General features: G+C 38.8%; 1 protein-coding gene and 1 non-coding gene across 2 annotated transcripts in view; both read right to left on the bottom strand.

Moving 5' to 3' along the window:
- The window catches only part of CCDC148 (coiled-coil domain containing 148), a 221190-nt gene that overhangs the window by 162955 nt on the left and 36324 nt on the right, over positions 1 to 21911 (bottom strand). The window contains exons 9-10 of the mRNA XM_045164090.1: positions 8723 to 8861; positions 2161 to 2367 (exon numbers count right to left, since the gene is read on the bottom strand). Coding sequence (XP_045020025.1) covers positions 2161 to 2367; positions 8723 to 8861 — 346 coding nt within the window. The remainder of the gene's footprint in view (positions 1 to 2160; positions 2368 to 8722; positions 8862 to 21911) is intronic.
- On the bottom strand, positions 1235 to 1382 carry LOC112583141. The gene has a single exon (XR_003107485.2). It is a non-coding gene; the product is annotated as a U12 minor spliceosomal RNA (small nuclear RNA).

Here is a 21911-nt window from a genome sequence, read left to right as displayed (position 1 = left end):
TTTTTTATAGTCACTGAGTATTTCTTATCAGCCACAGATGGAGATGAAACATGCATTAGTTCTGTAGGCCATGGTAGATTGGGCTTTGTGTGTGTGTGCGTTTGTCAGTCATGTCCAACTCTTTGTGACTCCATGAGCTATAGCCCACAAGGTTCCTCTGTCCATGGGGTTTCCCGGGCAAGAATACTGGAGTGGGTAGCCATTCTATTCTCCAGGGCATCATCCTGACCCAGGGATCAAACCTGGGTCTTCCAAATTGCAGGCAGATTCTTTACCATCTGAGCCACCTTGGAAGCTTCATGTAAATTCTATTGCTTTTAGGTCCTAAGTTTATGCAATGTCAAAAGAAATATCTTTGTGTTTAAAAAACTGCAGAGGAGAAATTTTTCCTCTAATGTTTTCAAATAGAGACATTTATGTGTTTGTTTTTTAATTTATTTATTTATGGCTGTGCTGGGTCTTTGTTGCTGTGCGGGCTTTTCTCTGGTTGTGGGAGCAAGGACTACTCTCTCGTTGCCACGCATGGGCTTCTCATTGCGGGGGCTTCTCTTATGGTGAAGCACAGGCTCCAGGTGAAGGGCTTCGGTAGTTGCAGTGCATAGACCCAATAGTTGTGCCTCCAGGGCCCTAGGGCTTGCGCACGTCCCTAGATGTACAGGGTCGGTAGCTGTGGTACATGAGCTCAGCTGCTCTGAGGCATGTGGAATCTTCCTGCACCAGGGACTGAATTCATGTCCCCTGAATTGGCAGGCAGATTCTCAGCCCCTGGACCACCAGGGAAGTCCAAGACATTTGTTTTTATATGTTATTAATTGCTACAACGTAACATCTACCAGCTTACTTTTTCTTTCAAGAGAATAAAAGGTTGCAACATCCTCCTGCTATGTCATTTATCAATAAATTAAGATCTGTGCACCTTACTGTGTGTATGCGGTACCTCAATACAATTGTGTGTGTGTGTGTGTGTGTGTCGCATGTATCTTTATTCCTCAAGTACAAACAAGCAGTTGGCATTATACTGCAGTTACAGAAGTAAGTTTCAGAGAACTGCCTAAGGTCACTAACTCCTGGTTCAACAGTTTCATGGTTAATAGTATTTTCAGCAATTCTGTGAGGTCCAAACAGTCCCCTGCCCAGGGACTTCAACAGTGAAGGATTAGTGAACTCCTCGTCCTGTCTCAGCTCCTCCAGTCTGATTGGGTCAGGCCATTCTACTCTTTAAGTATAAGGGGGATGGGCACATCACAGCTCCCAGGCATCCTGCAAAGTAGGCAGGTCACCTTAGGGACAGCTTTACCCACACAAAAATTCATCTCACATTAGCTGTGAGGATTCAGTGTCACCCCCAATCATAATTTTCCTTACTCAAGAGTTTAAAACATGATACAGTTTATGTTTGACGGCCCTTCCAACACTCCTAGGGAGGCCAAATCCACCTGGGGCCGCTGGGACTCATGCACCCGAGATCCATTTGAGGGGTGCAATTACTCCCAACACAGCAGCCACTCTTGTTTGCAGTTCTGCCATTAAGGCAGTTTCTCTATACTTCCCGATTTTGTGTTGTCTGTACTTCCCTGCAAGCCTCAGACACCAGTCCCCAAGACTCCACTACAAGGGTTACCCACTCAACTCTCCAAGCCATCCTGGAGGTTCCTCGCTGGGTCTGGGCAGGAGGAAAACCCAATCTGCTCCCCATCTCACTTTGTCGAGAGCTCAAACAGCCCGTCAAGCTCTCCCCAACGTATCTGTTCACAAATCCTCCCTCCTCTTCATAACTGGATCCTTTTTTTAAAAAAATCTTTAAAGTGAATGAGAGGTTCCTGAGTCTGAACAAGTATCAGACATTTACTCTATAATTACACTGCATTTTCATCCCGTACCCCATGCTGACGTATAGCATTCGTAGTTGGTATTGGATATTCACAATCAAAGCTTCAATACTCACCTCCTGTTCGACTTCAGGTTGAACTGTATGAAACTGTTGATTGTTTACAATGTTTTGACTTAAAGGAATTGCAATTTCATATAGTTCAAACTAACAATTTTATTCAAAATAGGCTTTTTAGAGAAATTTTAGGTTGGAATTGAACAAACAGGAAAAGTGAATTCTGAAATGAATACTCAGGCAAATACTGAAGCATCATCTGCAAAGCGTCTCACCTTGGCTTTCAGATCCGCACACGCTTCCTGTTGCTTTTTCCTGTCCTTCGCCAACATGCTTTCCATTTCATGAGTTGCACAGGCTTCGGCCAGCGTCAGCACAGCCTTCTGTATAAAGTCTCGCCGATTCTTATTCCAACTCAATATCAGGATTCTTCGCTGCTCCTTAGCAAAGCGATATTGGTCACAATATTTCTCATGTTCAACCTGAAAAGACAAAAGATGATAAATGCTTATTATGAAACTGAGCTTATGTGTTATGTCATTGCTAGAAAAGTGAATAAAATGAATTAAAATCAATGATTTTGAAAGGTGAAGACCAAATATCTTAATAGTAAATACAACAATCAGGATCAGGTACCAGTTCCAGATTTCTGGGTCCATGGCTAATTGGTGACTGAGGACCAGTCATTTATTCTTTTTAAGTTCTCATACAGGATGGAGTCAGGCCAGGTGGTCCTAGAACAACTTCTACTTCTATATGGTGATGAATCTATAAGCAGAAAACATGATTTCCCCTGCATATAATTTTAAAAATACTCAATCTAAATCAATTTTGTTATATTAATAACGACTTCAGGTGCTTTGATTAGACATGTGCTAATAAACATTAAAAATCACGATAATAATTCTAAAAACTCAGTTTGCCATTGATTAGGGAAACAATCAGATATTAGAACATCTAAACTTAAAATAATTATCGCACTGACAGTAGCTCTTCCCATCCTATGCTCTTGAAGGGCATGACATTCTGACATGGGGATCAATAGTTCCTACTGCCAGTGAATACCAACCCTAAGAGGTCTGAGTCTTAAGAGAAAGAAGAGCAAGAGAGATAGCCTGAAGAGTTTGAAAAACCTCTGTAGGTGATTCTGAAATACTCCTTATAAAAAGGTGTGTGTGTGTCTATGAGAGCTCAGTTGCTCAGTCATGTCCAACTCTTTGTGACCCCATGGGCTGTAGCCTGCCAGGCTCCGCCATCCATGGGACTTACAGCAAGAACACTGGAGTGGCTTGCTATTCCCTTATCCAGGGGTTCTTCCTGAACAAGGGATTGAACCCATGTGTCTTGCATACCCTGCACTGGCAGGCAGATTCTTTACCACTAGTGCCACCTGGGAGGCCCCTATATAAAGGTATGTCACCTGAAATTAAGAGTTGATGACCTAAATAATTCTTCATTTTACTAGTATAGACTGCATCTCTGAATTTAATACATTATTTAACCTCTAAGTGATGTGAGAAAAGAACCTAGCAAACAAGATAAGGTGGCTCCTACTTAAAAAAAAATTATAATTTAGGTATGGTTAATTAAGTAAACAGAGGTATGATCACTCACCTAGAGCCAGACATCCTGGAATGTGAAGTCAAGGGGGCCTTAGGAAGCATCACTACAAACAAAGCTAGTAGAGGTGATGGAATTCCAGTTGAGCTATTTCAAATCTTAAAAGATGATGCTGCGAAAGTGCTGCATTCAATATGCCAGCAAATTTGGAAAACTCAGCAGTGGCCACAGGACTGGAAAAGGTCAGTTTTCATTCCAATCCCAAAGAAAGGCAATGCCAAAGAATGCTCAAACTACCACACAATTGCACTCAACTTGCACGCTAGTAAAGTAATGTTCAAAACTCTCCAAGCCAGGCTTCAACAGTATATGTGAACCATGAACTTCCAGATGTTCAAGCTCGATTTACAAAAGGCAGAGGAACCAGTGATCAAATTGCCAACAACCACTGGATCATTGAAAAAACAAGAGAGTTCCAGAAAAACATCTAGTTCTGCTTTATTGACTACACCAAAGCCTTTGACTGTGTGGATCACAATAAGCTATGGAAAATTCTTCAAGAGATGGGAGTATCAGACCACCTGAACTGCCTCTTGAGAAATCTGTATGCAGGTCAGGAAGCAACAGTTAGAACTGGACATGAAACAACAGACTGGTTCCAAATAGGGAAATGAGTACATGAAGGCTGTATATCATCACCCTGCTTATTTAACTTATATGCAGAGTACATCATGAGAAACACTGGGCTGGAAGAAGCACAAGCTGGAATCAAGACTACCAGGAGAAATATCCATAACCTCATATATGCAGATGACACCACCCTTATGGCAGAAAGTGAAGAAGAACTAAAGAGCCTCTTGATGAAAGTGAAAGAGAGAGTGAAAAAGCTGGCTTAAAGTTCAACATGCAGAAAACTAAGATCATGGCATCTGGTCCCAACACTTCATGGCAAATAGGTGGGTAAACAGTGGAAACAGTGAGAAACTTTACTTTTGGGGGCTCAAAACTACTGCAGATAGTGACTGCAGCCATGAAATTGAAAGACGCTTGCTCCTAGGAAGAAAAGCTATGACCAACCTAGATGGCATATTAAAAAGCAGAGACATTACTTTGCCAACAAAGGTCCATCTAGTCAAAGCTATGGTTTTTCCAGTAGTCATGTATGGATGTGAGAGTTGGACTATAAAGAAAGCTGAGCACCAATGAATTGATGCCTTTGAACTGTGGTATTAGAGAAGACTCTTGAGAGTCCCTTGGACTGCAAGGAGATCCAACCAGTCCATACTAAAGGAAATCAGTCTTGAATATTCATTGGAAGGACTGATGCTGAAGTTGAAACTCCAATACTTTGGGCACCTGATGCGAAGAGCTGACTCATTTGAAAAGACCCTGATTCTGGGAAAGATTGAAGGCAGGAGGAGAAGGGGATGACAGAGGATGAGACGGTTGGATGGCATCACCGACTCAATGGACATGAGTTTGAGTAAACTCCGCGAGCTGGTGATGGACAGGGAGGCCTGTTGTGCTGCAGTCCATGGGGTTGCAAAGAGTTGGACACGACTGAGAGACTGAACTGAACTAAGTACATAATGAAACAGGCTATGGCTTCACTTAAATCAAATATCAGCTACTAAAATCCATTCTATAAATTCTTAGCTTTAGTCCTCAAAGCCAAGACTATGCTTAAAACTTGTCAAACACTAAGAAAGGATGTACACATCATACAGAAATGCATACTAATTATTCCAGTGTAAGAAGTAAATGCAAAAATCTTTATCATATTAACAGTAGGCAAATACAAGTAAGCCAGAAAGAAAAACACCAATACAGTATACTAATGCATATATATGGAATTTAGAAAGATGGTAACAATAACCCTGTGTACAAGACAGCAAAAGAGACACTGATGTATAGAACAGTCTTATGGACTCTGTGGGAGAGGGAGAGGGTGGGAAGATGTGGGAGAATGGCATTGAAACATGTATAATATCATGTATGAAACGAGTTGCCAGTCCAGGTTCGATGCACAATACTGGATGCTTAGGGCTAGTGCACTGGGATGACCCAGAGGGATGGTATGGGGAGGGAGGAGAGAGGAGGGTTCAGGATGGGGAACACATGTATACCTGTGGTGGATTCATTTTGATATTTGGCAAAACTAATATAATTTTGTAAAGTTTAAAAAAAAAAAATGACAGCTGGTCACAGATACAAATGGAATCAATAAGGAATAAAATGAAAGCTCCAATTTAATAAATTAGGACTTGTATAAAATCTAGAATGAATTATTAATATTATATAACATATTTTTTGCATAACAAGAATTTGCAATAAAATAAAGGTCAGAAGGAAAACAAATAACTGAATGGGGATTAATGGGATAGGAGAGGTTGGTCATACTAGTTGTGTGGCCTTTGCTTCAGTTTCTTCACCTGAAAAGTAAGGATGATTATAGTACTTCTCTCATCCACTATTATGTGCACTACCTGACTGACATAAAATAAATTCTATACACATTAGTATTGGTTTTTTTAATTTATTTATTGTTTTATTGAAGAATAATTACTTTACAGAATTTTTGTTTTCTGTCAAAGCACAACGTGAATCAGCCATAGGTATACATATATTCTCTCCCTGTTGAAACTCCCTCCCATCCTCCTCCCTCAAGTATTGTTACTTGATTTAAAACAATTACAAAAGTACAGAGTATGTAATCATATTTTATGGCATGGCCTATAATATTTAAAAGGTAAGAGTCCATACATGTTTGTTTACATATATGTTTTAAAGTGAATTACTGTGAAATTCATTGGTGACATGGTAACTTCTGTTTCCTTGTCTCTGTGGTCTTGTCCAGTAAAGAATGTAACCATAACTTCCCAGGCCTGTCTCAGGGAACTTCAGACAAGACTCTGATTTATGAATTTGGGGCATTTGTGTTCAGACCCATCTAGGGGATCAAGTGGAGTTGTGGTGGGGATGGTGTAGGTAGACACAAGCTCCTAAGGCAAGTTTTGGCTTCCCCATGACTAGAAAGATTGAGATGTGGCAGGCTGTGTGAATGGAAGGGCAAAAACCCATTTTCTGGCAAGACTCAAGGAATGGCAGAACCTCTGAGATGGGCAGGTGAATTTGCAGACACCTGGAAGTCAAACACAAGCAGAGCAAGCCAGAGGACCCTGGTGAAGCTCTCTGGGGTAAGTAAGCCACAGAATAAATGTTGCCAGAGGGGTCGCCCATCTTTTTATGCAACATGTTGGTGTTCAGTTGCTAAGTCATATCCGACTCTGTGACCCCATGAACTGCATGCAGCACACCAGGCTTCCCTGTTCTTCACCATCTCCCTGAGCTTGCTCAAACTCATGTCCATTGAGTCAGCGATGCCATCCAACCATCTCATCCTCTGTTGTCCCTTTTCCTACTGCCCTCAATCTTTCCCAGCATCAGGGTCTTCCAATGAGTTGGCTCTTTGCATCAGGTGGCCAAACTATTGGAGCTTCAGTTGCAGCATCATTCCTTCCAATGGATACTCATAGTTGATTTCCTATGGATTGATCTTTTCCCATGGTTTGATCCTTTACTGTCCAAGGAACTCTCAAGAATCTTCTCCATGACCACAATTCAAAAGCCTCAATTTCTTTGGCACTCAGCCTGCTTTATGGTCCAAACCTCACATCCATACATGACTACTGGAAAAACAATAGCTTTAACTACATGGGATTTTGTCAGCAAAGTGATGTTTCTGCTTTTTAATACATTGTCTAGGTTTGTCATAGCTTTCCTTTCAAGGAGCAAGCGTCTTTTAATTCTTTGGCTGCAGTCATCATCCACAGTGATTTTAGAGACCAAGAAAATAAAATATGTCACTGTTTCCATTTTTTCCCATCTATTTGCCATGAAGTGATGGCACTGGATGCCATGATGTTAGTTTTTTTTGAATGTTGAGTTTTAAGTCAGCTTTTTCACTTTCCTGTTTCACTCTCATCAAGAGGCTCTTTAGTTCCTCTTCAATTTCTGCCATTAAGATAGTATCATCTGCATATTTGAGGTTGTTGCTATTTCTCCTAGCAATCTTGATTCATCCAGTCCAGCATTTCACATGATGTACTCTGCATAGAAGTTAGATAAGCAGAGTGACAATATATAGCCTTGATGTACTCCTTTCCCAATTCTGAACTAGTCTGTTATTTCATGTCCAGTTCTAACTGCTGCTTTTTGACCAGCATACAAGTTTCTCAGGAGGCAGGTAAGGTGGTCTGGTATTTCCATTTCTTTGAGAATTTTCCACAGTTTGTTGTGATCCAGAGTCAAAAGCTTTAGCATAGTTATGCACCGTGCTGTCTTGTAAAACAAGACTTCATACCTATAACCCTATTATTATATAACCTTATATATAACCCTTCATATAACCCTTCATATAACCCTATTATTTTTTAGAGTGTAGGAAAAAATAATTTTAGAGCACCATTTAAAGTGTATATATATATACACACACACACACACACACACACACACACACACACACATATATATACATATATATACCTGCTGCTCTGTGACAACCTAGAGGAGTGGTTTGGGGTGGGAGGTGGGTAGGAAGATCAAGAGGGAGGGAACATATGTGTATACCCATAGCTGATTCATGTTGATGCATTGCAAAAACCAATATAACATTGTAAAACAATTATCCTTCAATTAAAAATAACTTTTAAAAATATGTATATGTGTGTGTGTGTGTGTGTGTGTGTGTGTGTGTGTCTATGGTGGTGGTTTAGTTGTTAAGTCATCTCCAATTAATGCGACCCTATGGACTGTAGCCTGCCAGGCTCCTCTGTCCATGGGATTTCCCAGGCAAGAATACTGGAGTGGTTTGCCATTTCCTTCTGTAGGGGATCTTCCTGACCCAGGGATCAAACTCAGATTTCCCACATGGCAGACTGGTCTCCTGCATTGCAGGGGATTCTGTTATTGCTGAGCCACCAGGGAAGATTGTGTGTGTGTGTGTGTGTGTGTGTGTGTGTGTGTGAGACAGAGAGAGAGTGTGTGTGTGTGCATGTGTGTGTGTGTGTGCATGCATATTGTTTAGTAATTATTGACCACCAAAACAATTTAGCTTGGCAGTATATAAGGACTGAAGCTAAGTCACTTCAGTCGTGTCCCACTCTATTCGACCCCATAGACGGCAGCCCATCAGGCTCCCCCGTCCCTGGGATTCTCCAGGCAAGAACACTGGAGTGGGTTGCCATTTCCTTCTCTAATTTAAGGTCGAGCACTCACCAAATCATGCCTCGATTTGTGTGGAAGACATCTTTGTAACATGTCCAGATACAAAGTCCTTCTGCCACAGAGATCCCCAGGATACTGATCCAAAACAGCCTGGTAAATCCAGTGGTCTTCATCACTTAATTGGAAGTTTCTGGAAGCAACAAAAATATCACATGATATTATGATTATTGAGCAATCAAAGGAGACTGAGGGACCTCAAACTGTTTAAGCTGTTAGAAAATGACAATGATTACATAAAATGAAGTCTGGAAAAAAATACATTAGCCAAATAAAATGTCTGCTCTATAAAAGGCTCTAAATTCTAACACAGTGGGTTCTCTCATTATTTCATGTTGCCATGAGTTACAGGCTTAATCTGAACAAGTTTGACAAGGAGACATCATATTTTTAAGATATTCTATCTTTCCTATAACAATAGTTTAAAAAGCATGACAATGAATGAAATAAACAAACATTGGGAAACATTATTAAGTGTATAGATTAAAAAGGAATTTTGCTAATTCAACAAAATTTCTATTTCTAGACTGGAGGAAAATACAAATGTAGACAAATAAACAATTACATAAAGGAAACTAAGGCCTGAGGAAGGGACATATTACGGTTTGATATTAAAAGTAAGTTTAAAATTATCTTTTACTTTATCCCCTCAACTTCCTGCATTGTGGCACTAAGACTAAATGTTGGTGGTAAAAAGAAATCCAATGGCATTAGATTTCAAAGTGATAAAGAAATCATTTTTCATAGGATCCCTACAAGTCACCTTCCCAATAACAAGGCCACTATGCTCCAAAATACCTTTTTTAATTCAGAATTTTCCTAGGCTTTGTGTTCTACAGGAAGTATTAGCAAAGCCCTATGCAGAGTGAAAAGGCTACAGGATCAGCTTGAACTGTAGACTGAATTAATGTCTGTTTATTATTTAGTTTATTTGCATATCATTATTCTTATTTAATACTTTGGAATAATCAAATACAGATGCAATCAGAGTGAATATTATTAGCAACAAATATTTCTTTGATCTAAGATGAAGACTTACTATTGTTTATTTCTACCATGTCAATGGTCTTCTACTTTAAAGTTAACTGCAATTTAAAGCATTTTTATAATATGTCCTCTATGCCCTTGTAAACTATTTGGAGATTTAAAACAATAAAAACTCTTTAAATCATTGATATTAATTAACATTTTACCATCCTCATTCAAGTTACTCAGTTTCTTAAGGTATTTTGTTATTCTGATAAGTAGTAAGAAAGAAACAAAATTATTTTTCAAAGAAGATACCTTCTCTAACAGCTCTGTAATAGGAAGAAAAAGTGGGTTGGAAATATTCCATTAGAAAGAAACAAAGTCTGCTGCTCTTCTGTATGACATAACAATCTATAGCAGATAAAGAATTCAAGATTTCATTCATTAAACAAATTGAGTATTGGGTTCTCTCTGAATCGGTTATGCATGTATAGACAACAATAAGGCGTCCACAAATAAAGAATCTCAAATAGGAGTATTAAGCCTGGTAAAAAGCTTGCCTGGGTGTTTTTGGCATTTAAAACACCCTTGAGCTTCCATGATAGCTCAGTTGGTAAATAATCTGACTGCAGTGCAGGAGACCTCAGTTCGATTCCTGGGTCGGGAAGATCTGCTGGAGAAGGGATAGGCTACCCACTCCAATATTCTTGGGCTTCCCTTGTGGCTCAGCTGATAAAGAATCCGCCTGCAGTGCAGGAGACCTGGGTTTGATCCCTGGGTTGGGAAGATCCCCTGGAGAAGGGAAATGCTACCTACTCCAGTCTTCTGGCCTAGAGAATTCCATGGACTATATAGTCCATGGGGTCACAAAGAGTTGGACATGACTGGGCTGACTTTTACTTTCAAGGCTTCATGGACAGTATCTCAGGTCCTCTCTCAAGGAACTCATTTCGTTCATGATCCACATAAATGCATTTTAACAGCAGACGTAGCCACAGAAAGGGATTCCCAGGTGGCACAATGGTAGAGAATCCACTTGCCAATGTAGGAGACACAAGAGATGTAGCTTTGATCCATAGGTTATGAAGCTCCCCTGGAGTAGTAAATGTCAACCCACTACAGAACTCTTGCCTGGAAAATTCCACAGACAGAGGAGCCTGGCAGGCTACAGTCCATGGGGTTCGCAAAGAGTTGGACACAACTGAGTACACACACACACGTAGCCACAGAAATTCTCTATTTCTATTTGGCAAGCAACAGAAAAGGGAATAGATCCACAGTCCATTCCTCATTTATGCTTTTAAATTGTTTTTGTAATCAAAAGGACTTGAATACAGTTTGAATTTCCATCTATATTTGATTACAAATGTGGATGTGCAGGGGTGTATGTGCTGGGGAGGAGGAAGAGACAGAACCTAGGTCCAGTAAGTTCTGTTTTTGTTTTGTTTTTTTATTTACTTATTTGTGCCAGGTCTTAGTTGTGGCACACGGGATCTCCAGTCTTTGTTGCAGCATGTTGGAACTTTAATTGTGTGTGTGGTATCTAGTTCCTTGACCAGAGACAGAACCTGGGCCCCCTGCATTGGGAACCTGGAGTCTTAGCCACTGGAGCACCAGGGAAGTCCCAGTTCTCTTTTAAATTGTTATTTATCTACATAAAGACTGCTGATGAAGCTAGGCGCAGTCACCTTGATGAACTAGAATTCCCATCATCAAGACGCTGATAATTCACAGATATAAATTTCTCCTCTGGAGAATTGTCCTGGGCCAAATGGGAATAATCTCACCCAGGAGGCTACTCTCCCACCCACCTTTGAGAGCCAACCCCAAGCAATGATTGGCTGACATGGGGCACAGAAGACCAGTCCACTTGCTTCAAGATGAGACCAACTCTGTGATGCCATCTGTGCTCTGGAGTTTCACTATAAGAGCAAACAGTAACCTGTTTCAACTGAGATATTCCGCACAGACATCTTCCCCTCCTTCATCCTGCTTCCCTTACCATCCTTTTCCTGAGAGCTTTGCCCAACAAACCACTCGTTCTTACAATCCCTGTCTCAGAACTGCTTCTACAGAACCTGACCTAAGATAATGTACGAGCAATCTTACCCATAATTGTCAAAAATAATTTAAATCCTTTGGTAAATGGAGAAGTACTTCTAAGCTAATTGCTTTGATGATTTCTCATACTGAATTGTGGTGTAAGATTGTGGCTGTCCTCAAAGAGAAAGTGCAAATAGCAAACATTTACAAAAATGATTTTTAAATAAAAGCACGCATTAAGCAGTGTACATCTCTATAAAAAAATATAGCAGCAGAAGAATTTGTGGCACTCAGTGCATTATTATACACTGCATAAATGTATTAATTAGGTGCCATTTTAGCAACATTAAAATCACATAAACATATGAAATGATAACATTAAAACGAGATATTTCAAACCAAGTATGCTATGAACAATGATCACATCCATTTGCTATTGATTTTAGAAACCTCACATCTCAACAGCTTTTTCCAATTACCACAGGTACACAAATTGTAAGTCATTATTTTGGTACATGTAAGATAAAAATGAAAAACATGCTTATAAGAAATGATATATTTCAGTTCAGTTCAGTCACTCAGTCGTGTCTGACTCTTTGCGACCCCATGAACCACAGCACACCAGGCCTCCCTGTCCATCACCAACTCCCAGAGTCCACCCAAACCCATGTCCATTGCGTCGGTGATGCCATCCAACCATCTCATCCTCTGTCGTCCCCTTCTCCTCCTGCCCTCAATCTTTCCCAGCATCAGGATCTTTTCAAATGAGTCAGCTCTTCGCATCAGGTGGCCAAAGTATTGGAGTTTCAGCTTCAGCATTGGTCCTTCCAGTGAACACCAAGAACTGATCTCCTTTAGGATGGATTGGTTGGATCTCCTTGCGGTCCAAGGGACTCTCAAGAGTCTTCTCCAACACCACAGTTCAAAAGCATCAATTCTTCGGCACTCAGCTTTCTTTATGGTCCAACTCTCACATCCGTACATGACCACTGGAAAAACCACAGCCTTGACTAGATGGACCTTTGTTAACAAAGTAATGTCTCTGCTTTTTAATATGCTGTCTAGATTGGTCATAACTTTCCTTCCAAGGAGTAAGCATCTTTTAATTTTATGGCTGCAATCACCATTTGCAGTGATTTTGGAGCCCAGAAAAATAAAGTCAGCCACTATTTCCACTGTTTCCCCATCTATTTGCAATCTATCTATAGTCCCCATGAAGTGATGAGACCAGATGCCATGATCTTAGTCTTCTGAATGTTGAGCTTTAAGCCAACTTTTTCACTCTCCACTTTCACTTTCATCAAGAGGCTCTTTAGTTCTTCTTCACTTTCTGCCATTAAGATGGTGTCATCTGCATATCTGAGGTTATTGATATTTCTCCTGGCAATCTTCATTCCAGCTGTGCTTCTTCCATCCCAGCGTTTCTCATGATGTACTCTGCATAGAAGTTAAATAAGCAGGGTGACAATATACAGCCTTGACGTACTCCTTTTCCTATTTGGAACCAGTCTGTTGTTCCATGTCCAGTCCTAACTGTTGCTGCCTGACCTGCATACAGGTTCTCAAGAGGCAGGTCAGGTGGTCTGGTATTCCCATCTCTTTCAGAATTTTCCAGTTTATTGTGAGCCACACAGTCAAAGGCTTTGGCATAGTCAATAAAGCAGAAATAGATGTTTTTCTGGAACTCTCTTGCTTTTTTGATGATCCAGTGGAAATGATATATAAATACTCACAATATTATTATTTTAGAGTATTTATAGCAGTTTCCAGAGCTGCTGGCTTAAATTTCGAAGCAAATATTCACATCAGTGATACTAATGACACCGTCATACATATCCATTAGGATGCTGTCTGTGAAGGAGAAAACTCCCACCACCATATATATACTGAGTCTCCTTCATAATAAAAATTTAACAGGTATGTTCAAACATGATAACTTCTTCATAACAATTAACTAGGTATTTCCTACTTAGCATTTAAAATAAAATCAAATTTAATGTATCTGAATTTCTAAATTCAAATTTTCACATTTATCTTTTCTAGTCAAACCTTCATCTTTTCATTGTAGAAAAAAATCTGTATAAAATAGTTTAATTATATGAAATAACTAAGGTTAGCTTTTAGCTTCCAAAGTTCTTATTTACTTTACCTGTTTTACAGGTTATCATGATGACAGAACTAGCTAAATTACACAGATACTGAAAAATATTCCAATCACTTTTTTACCTTTGAATTTGAAAAATGACTATAATTTAAAGAAAAATTTAAAGAAGACTTTAAAATTATCCTAAAATTTAGTACTTTTGAAAATACCTTTAGACAAAAGGTCTTTGGTAAATTTCTGCAATTTCTTTCTTTCTTGTTTTTTTGTCCATCTAAATTTTCTAATTTAAAATGTTTCAGGAAATTTTACCCTGCATGAATGTGAGATATTTACTACTCAGTCCTTACCTTGCATCCCCTGCTTCCCAATATTGCTGCTACTGCTGCTGCTGCTAAGTTGCTTCAGTCGTGTCCGACTCTGTGCGACCCCATAGATGGCAGCCCACCAGCCCCCGCCGTCCCTGGGATTCTCCAGGCAAGAACACTGGAGTGGGTTGCCATTTCCTTCTCCAATGCGTGACAGTGAAAAGTGAAAGTGAAGTTGCTCAGTTGAGTCTGGTTAGGATTTTTTATAATGACTCAAACAGGTAGAATTAGGGGGACAGTTGGCTTTGGTCTGGTTGAATGCTCACAGCCCTGTTGTCCTCTGCTCTGAATTACCTGTTTTCTCATGTTTACATAAAAAATCCTAACCAGACTCACAATTATTAACTACCAGTTTTCTTCATAGTCATGTTTCAATCACTTCCCAGGGTTGTGGTTCCATCATGTCTAAAGACATTTAGAAGTGTGGGGACAGCCAAGATGGCAAGCAAGGACGTAAGACAACAGGAGAAACAAGTCTCTGAAACTAAAGACTGTGTCTTCAAACTGCCTGAAAGCTGTCTTAAATTTTCTCAGGGTAAAGGAGGCTTTCCAGAAAACTGGTAATTAGTGCCTCCTGAAGCTAACTGGTGCAGTTACCAGCATCTGATGACTGCCTTGATTGCCAAGTGATCATAGTGAGTCTAGCCTAAAGAAAAACTTATCTCTTCAAGTGTAACATTGTCAGGAGAGTGAGCCACTGGTGGAAGAATGTGGATAAAAGATGGCTCAGACACAATCTGCTTGTTTGGCTGCATTGAGTCTGACTCTCTAGCAAATACAACTTGACAACACTTTCCAAAGTTGTCTTTCCAAGTCAAAACCATTCAAATACTAAAACTAATCAGCCTAGCTCCTCAAACTGTCTCCCCAGCTACTCACCACTCCATCCCAGGCCTATTGTCCAAATACCAACCTATCTTTGATTTTCTGCCTGGTTTACAAAGGGCTCTCTCACCTCAGACTCATTGCTGACCAACAGAATCTGCTCCTTGGATTTTGTTTGTGTGTGTACATTGTCTTCCAGGAGATCTATTGCCACCTTGCAGTCCTCTCCCTCCAGGCTCCCCAAGCTCTGCTCAGTTTACCTTCTCAGACAGTCAGAATAAAGTAGGCTCTTGGGAATATGGTCAAAATCCACTGAATTGAAAAATCAACAAGCAAAAAAGTGACCTATAAGGTAAAGCCAGAACTTGCACCAGCATCCAAACCACTTTCTTCTGAGGGGTGATAGGAAAGAAATAGGACAGGGTTCCAAAAGTGATGGCTCCAGAATTTCTTACAGGAGGGTTTGGGAATGGAAATCTGGTCAAGAGGCTAAGAGATTTATTTGGAAGCTGGAAGTGCTATTTTCATAACAAGCACTCTGCTTTTACTTACATACTTTTTGAAAGTAGTTTGCATCAAAAACTGAATTTTTTAACCTAGAATGTGTATATTTTTTGGAGGTGGAGTAGCTGGAATAGTGGCCATACATCTAAATCATCTTTGTCCTTACATCCATTCACCACTAGTTTTAAGAGGAAGTAGGATTCCCAGTGGAAATTTGGAAATAATATGATCAAGACAAAGCAGCTTGTTAAAAGTAAAACATAATGGCTCAACCATCCCATATGCAAAGTTTTAAAGAATTATAGTCATCACAAGACCAGTAAGAAAAAGAAAATTGTAGCAGACATTGCCTCTACCTTTGCTTCTGCTCACCAGAATCCTGATTTTATTCAAGATTTATCTTCTTCCATAATCCCTACCCACCCACCCACTTCAGGAAAAGTGAGCCCCATTCCAGACTCGGGAGTGAATCTTGATTGATCTTAAGCCATTCACAATCAACCATTCTCAGGCTCTCTTTTCTTGACAGTGCTTGATATAATCATGGACAAATGTCCCAATTCTGGCCACTGAAATGGGAGGAGAAGTCTTCTGGGACAAAGGTTTCCTGGCTCTTCAGACAAGACACAAGGAAGAGGTCGCTTTCTGCTTGAGTGTGGCGGTGTGGAACTTTATAGTTATCTGACAGAAGGTCATCGATCTGTCCCGCCAGAGGGCAAGGCAAAACAATGCAGAAAACTAGGCCTCACTGTGCTTAGACTTCTCTACCTCTGGGCTTCAAGTGAAATAAGAAATAGCCTTATTGTTTATGTTACTTTCACTTGGGTTAATATTCTCTGTTTTTAGAAAATGATATCCTACTTGATAGTTCACGGAATGGAAGAAAAATGACCTTTTTAAATGTAACATCCTAATATTGCTTTGGAATTAAGGATACAGTGATTCAAGAGATGCAGAACAAGTGTGCCCAGTGACCAGCACCAACAGGGACACTGCTTAGCTGACTGAGAATAGACCAGTTCAGTTCAGTTCGGTTTAGTCGCTCAGTCATGTACGCCTCTTTGTGACCCCATGAACTGCAGCACACCAGGCCTCCCTGTCCATCACCAACTCCCAGAGTCCACCCAAACCCATGTCCATTGAGTCGGTGATGCCATCCAACCATCTCATCTTCTGTTGTCCCCTTCTCCTCCTGCCCTCAATCTTTCCCAGCATCAGGGTCTTTTCCAATGAGTCAGCTCTTTGCATCAGGTGGCCAAAGTATTGGAGTTTCAGCTTCAAAATCAGTCCTACCAATGAACACCCAGGACTGATCTCCTTTAGGAAGGACTGGTTGGATCTCCTTGCAGTCCAAGGGACTCTCAAGTGTCTTCTCCAACACCACAGTTCAAAAGCATCAATTCTTCGGCACTCAGCTTTCTTCACAGTCCAACTCTCACATCCATACATGACCACTGGAAAAACCATAGCCTTGATTAGACAGACCTTTGTTGACAAAGTAATGTCTCTGCCTTTTAATATGCTGTCTAGGTTGGTCATAACTTTCTTTCCAAGGAGTAAGCATCTTTTAATTTCATGGCTGCAATCACCATCTGCAGTGATTTTGGAGCCCAGAAAAATAAAGTCATCCACTGTTTCCCCATCTATTTGCCATGAAGTGATGGGGTTGCACAGAGTCGGACATGACTAAAGTGACTTAGCAGCAGCAGCCGCAGCAGATGAGACCGGATGCCATGATCTTAGTTTTCCAAATGTTGAGCTTTAAGCCAACTTTTTCACTCTCCTCTTTCACTTTCATCAAGAGGCTCTTTAGTTCTTCTTCACTTTCTGCCATAAGGGTGGTGTCATCTGCATATCTGACCAGTATTCAACACCAAAGGCCATTTTTAAGACAAAAAAAAACAAAACAAGCTCAAACTCAAGTGAACAGAATCGGTAAAGATCGCCCACAAACGTATTATTTGTTTTAATTTTTTAAAAAAAGTCTTATTGAGCCAAAATCTGCTTTCATGTTACCGTTTTATTCTTCACTTTTGAGAGACAATGATATTTTTAGATGCAATAAAGTTGAAGTGAATAAAATTACTTTATATTGATATTATTACTCAATTTTCCAGGTTCAAAAGCAAGAATAATAGAATTGGACTATTTCTTTGGGATGGGATGAGGAAAAATTTAATTAATGATTATGAGGCCTTCTGAAATTTTATTTGTCACATAAAACTTTTATAATATCACCTCAAACCAACTACCAGTAGTCATTAAGAATTATAAGACTGGAATAGAAGAATGATGGTTCTTTTTCTCAATTTATTATTTTTTAGACATTAGCAATGCTCATAGTTTCTTACATTACTGGTTCTCCATAGTCTCAGTTCTAATGATATGGTTTCCTCAAAGGATTATATTTATCCACAGGCGGACTTCAAGGTATAAGGAGTAGGAAAAACTTGTTATTAACAGTTGGTTTGATATATTAAATAGACATTATAATTCCTCTCATCTCAAAATTTGGCAACCCTGTCCATTGAAATTTTAATCCTGTCTTTGCCTATAACTGCACAGGTTTTATTATTTTAATAACAAATTCTATCTGTATCATCCAGGTTAAAAAATAACATAGACCAATTGTCTTGGACACAAATCTGTCAAGCTGATATGTTTCCATTTTCTTCAATCTGATTTACTCAAGATTAATTTGATTTCATATAGTGAAGAACAAAAACCTCTCATAAATGACTCTCACTCCATCCTTGTAAAACCCTGATTTTTCAGTTTTCTGAAGTATCAAAAATGTAGCCTCATGCACCATTATACTGTGTAGCTTCTATTTGAAGCAATTATATCAAGAAGGCAGTTGTGGGCTACAGTGATACTAACAATAAAGACTTCTGAACTAGAAATTTATTACCACTAGTCTTGTACTTTCCAAAGAGACATTTAAATGAACATAACATATACATCAATACACAGACTAAGTTATTAATTAAGCAAAAGCAAAAATCTAAGACTAGTTTTGGGGATGTCCTTGAGAAATTGGACCTATTTTTCCCCTTGATAAAATGCATTCCACTGAAGTCAAGAGAATTTAAACTTCATTTTATTCCCACAGCAAACCCAGAATAGGTTGAGCAATCACCAAGTGTGACTCTTAGTTTAAGAACACAAAGTAAATATTATCAACAATGTATTTATTTTAGGAGAAAGCTATGAAATACATATGACAAAAAATAAAAATCTCAGTTTGCAATTATTACATGTCCAGGAGAAACATAAATTCCCAGGTAAGGCTGGACCATCCATGTTGGAATACGCCAAGAGAAAATGGGAGTTGCAGTGACCATGGATATTGCTTGAGGGGGTCACGTAACCAGTGTGACTAAGTGAATACGTTAGTGTTCAAATAATAATACTCTTGTTTCTGAGCACCTCTCTCCTCATTAACCACCCTAAAAATACAGCCAGAAATGTAGAACCTGAGACTGGACATGCCCAGGCACTGAAACTTTCCAAAAGTTCTGAGACTACATTCTCAGAGAAAAATGCCACCTGCTAATTAAAGCTCTGGTTTTTCCAGGTGGCTCCACGGGTAAAGAATTCACCTGCCAATGCAGGAGATGCAGGTTTAATACCTGGGTCAGAAGATCCCCTGGAGAAGAAAATGACAACCCATTCCGGTATTCTCGGATAATCTTATGAACAGAGGAGTCTGGTGGGCAATAATCCATGAGGTCACAAAAAAGTCAGACATGACTCGGTGACTAAACAACAATTAAGGCTCCAGCATTTGAACTTCTTGTAACATCATCAAGTAAGCGAATTACAGTTGTTTATTATGCTCCTTTCTCTTTCTTCTATCTTGTATTCATCAAAATATAGTCACATGTGTAAGTATATGTTCATTCAAATTTTTTTAGTGCTTCCCTGGTGGCTCAACAACCTCAGATATGCAGATGATACCACCCTAATGTCAGAAAGCAAAGAGGAACTAAAGAGCCTCTTGATGAAGGTGAAAGAGGAGAGTGAAAAAGCTGGCTTAAAACTCAGCATTCAAAAAACTAAGATCATGGTATCTGGTCCCAGCACTTCATGGCACATAGAAGAGGAAAAAGTGGAAACAGGGATAGATACTACTAACTAGCTATTTTGAAAATCATTAATAGTTAGGGTAAATTGAAAAATTTTAGTTGAAAAAATATAAAACTAGTGGGTCTTCACAATGTACACCCAGAGGGCCAAAATTGTTAAATCATTGTGGGTTTTTAAATAGCACTCAAGGTTCAGATCTCATAAAAGAATGATAATTATGAATCAATATTTTAAAATGTAATATATTTATCAAACAATAAAGTAGAAATTACTTGGTATCACTGTATAGTTTTTGCCACATATTGGCTTCAAATCTGACATAGCTAAGTGGAGCATCAAACAATTTTGTCTCATCTATATGATTAATTCACCAAATGTTAGGAAATTAAAGCCACAATCTCATCTAAGTCTAAAACAAGTAATTAAACTTGTCATGTTACTAATGAAATACAGTCCAAACAGAATTTAAATAGCTTCACAAACATACTGAATAAATAAATAGGTTCAACTGAAGCCAATTCTTTAAAAAAAATTGTTTTAGTAAAACATTTAAGCCATATTGTCCAGGATAGTAACCACTAGCCACCTGTGGCTATTCAGCACTTGAAATGTGGCCAGTCCCAATTCAGGTATGCTGTGGTGTGAAGCACAAACCAGATATCAAAAGATTTTGTGTAAAAAAAGAATGAATATGCCTCATTAATAATTTTAAATTATTGATTAAATGTTAAAAATATACTATTTTGCACTGTTAAAAATATTATATTAAAATAAATTTTATCTTTTAAAATGTTTCATTATGACTAGTTAAAAATTTTAAATTATGTATGTGACTCACATCACACTTGTATGACACAGCACTGTTCTGGTCATCAACATAATTTACCAATACCCTGGTACATATACATGCTTGAAGTGGTGTGGTGTGGGGGAGAAGCTTTCTATTCAGATGCATCAGAAGAAACTCATTCCTGTTCAGCTATCTATGTTTTAGAAACTTAGGGGAAAGTGCTCATCTATAGCTACAACTGTAAAATAAATCAGTAAAATAGAGCTTTTTAAATGAGGTGTATTGAAGATTAAAATTACAGGTATTTGTCATGTCATGTAATAGGTACTCAATAAATATCAATGGTCCCCTCTTCCCTCTTTAACTTAGATTTTTAAAAGTCTCTATTTTTGCTTTATAAAATAGAAATAGTATGTATGCCAAAATTATTTATAATATTACTACCTGGGGATAGCTATTATTATAATTTATGCAGGTAGATAATCTCAGTCTTTTTTTTTTTTTCGTGTGGCTAAGAGGGAAAGGGAAAAAAGAGAATCCGTGTTATGTAAACTATTTTGTGGCCTGATTTTTTAATTGCATAGCTACTTATTGCAACTACCTGTGTCATTAAAAATTATTTAATATAATTATTAATGACAGTGTGGCATTCCATTGTGTGCAAGCTAAATCCCCTATGTGTTGGCTATTTAGTCATTTTGAAGATTTCGCTATCACTAAAGAAAGAAAAATAATATTGAACACTCTCAAAGCCAACTATTTATTTCACTTTTATGATTATTTCCCTTAGGATTATTTCTAAAGAGATAAAGATAATTTACACATATAAAGATATGTGATGACATATTCCCAGACTGCCTCGCAAAAGAGTTTATATACTAGTCATGTATAAAAATACTCATTTCCCCCATACTTTTAATCTTGGATAAATTCCTTTTGTGTTTTACCATTTTACAGGTAAAAATATGAGTATTTTTAAGTTTTTCCATGAGTAGAGGGGTTTTCATAAATTCCTCTGTCATTTGTATGATGCAGAATTCCATGGACTGCTACCACAATATCAATTCATCTCCCAGAATCTGACCATATACTCTACATTGAACCACTTGTGTGGTTCTAAATCCTCTTAGGGGTTATTCTCATTAGTATCAAACGTACTGATATCTGTCCCATTTTAAGCAAAACAAAACAACAACATAAAAGTCTGGTCCTACTTTGTTGCTCTCCTTTGAAAAAGAACTTCTCAAAAGTATTATCAATGCTCTTTGCCTTCAATTGTTTCCTCCCATTCACTTAAATGCAACCCAGTCAGGCATTTGTTACCACTTCTTCAATGAAAACGGTTACCAACGACCTCCATATGGAGTCGGCAGTCAACCACCAGTCCTATTTGACTTAGTGTATCCCTCCTCCTTAGCTTACAGTGCTGCCCACTCCCTCTTACCTTGCCTTCTGGAACAGCACACTTTTCAGGTTTCCTTTGTATTTAACAGA

The sequence above is a fragment of the Bubalus bubalis genome, chromosome 2 (genome assembly GCF_019923935.1).
Source record: "Bubalus bubalis isolate 160015118507 breed Murrah chromosome 2, NDDB_SH_1, whole genome shotgun sequence".
NCBI lineage: Eukaryota > Metazoa > Chordata > Mammalia > Artiodactyla > Bovidae > Bubalus > Bubalus bubalis.
This window is presented reverse-complemented; position numbering and strand designations above follow the sequence as displayed.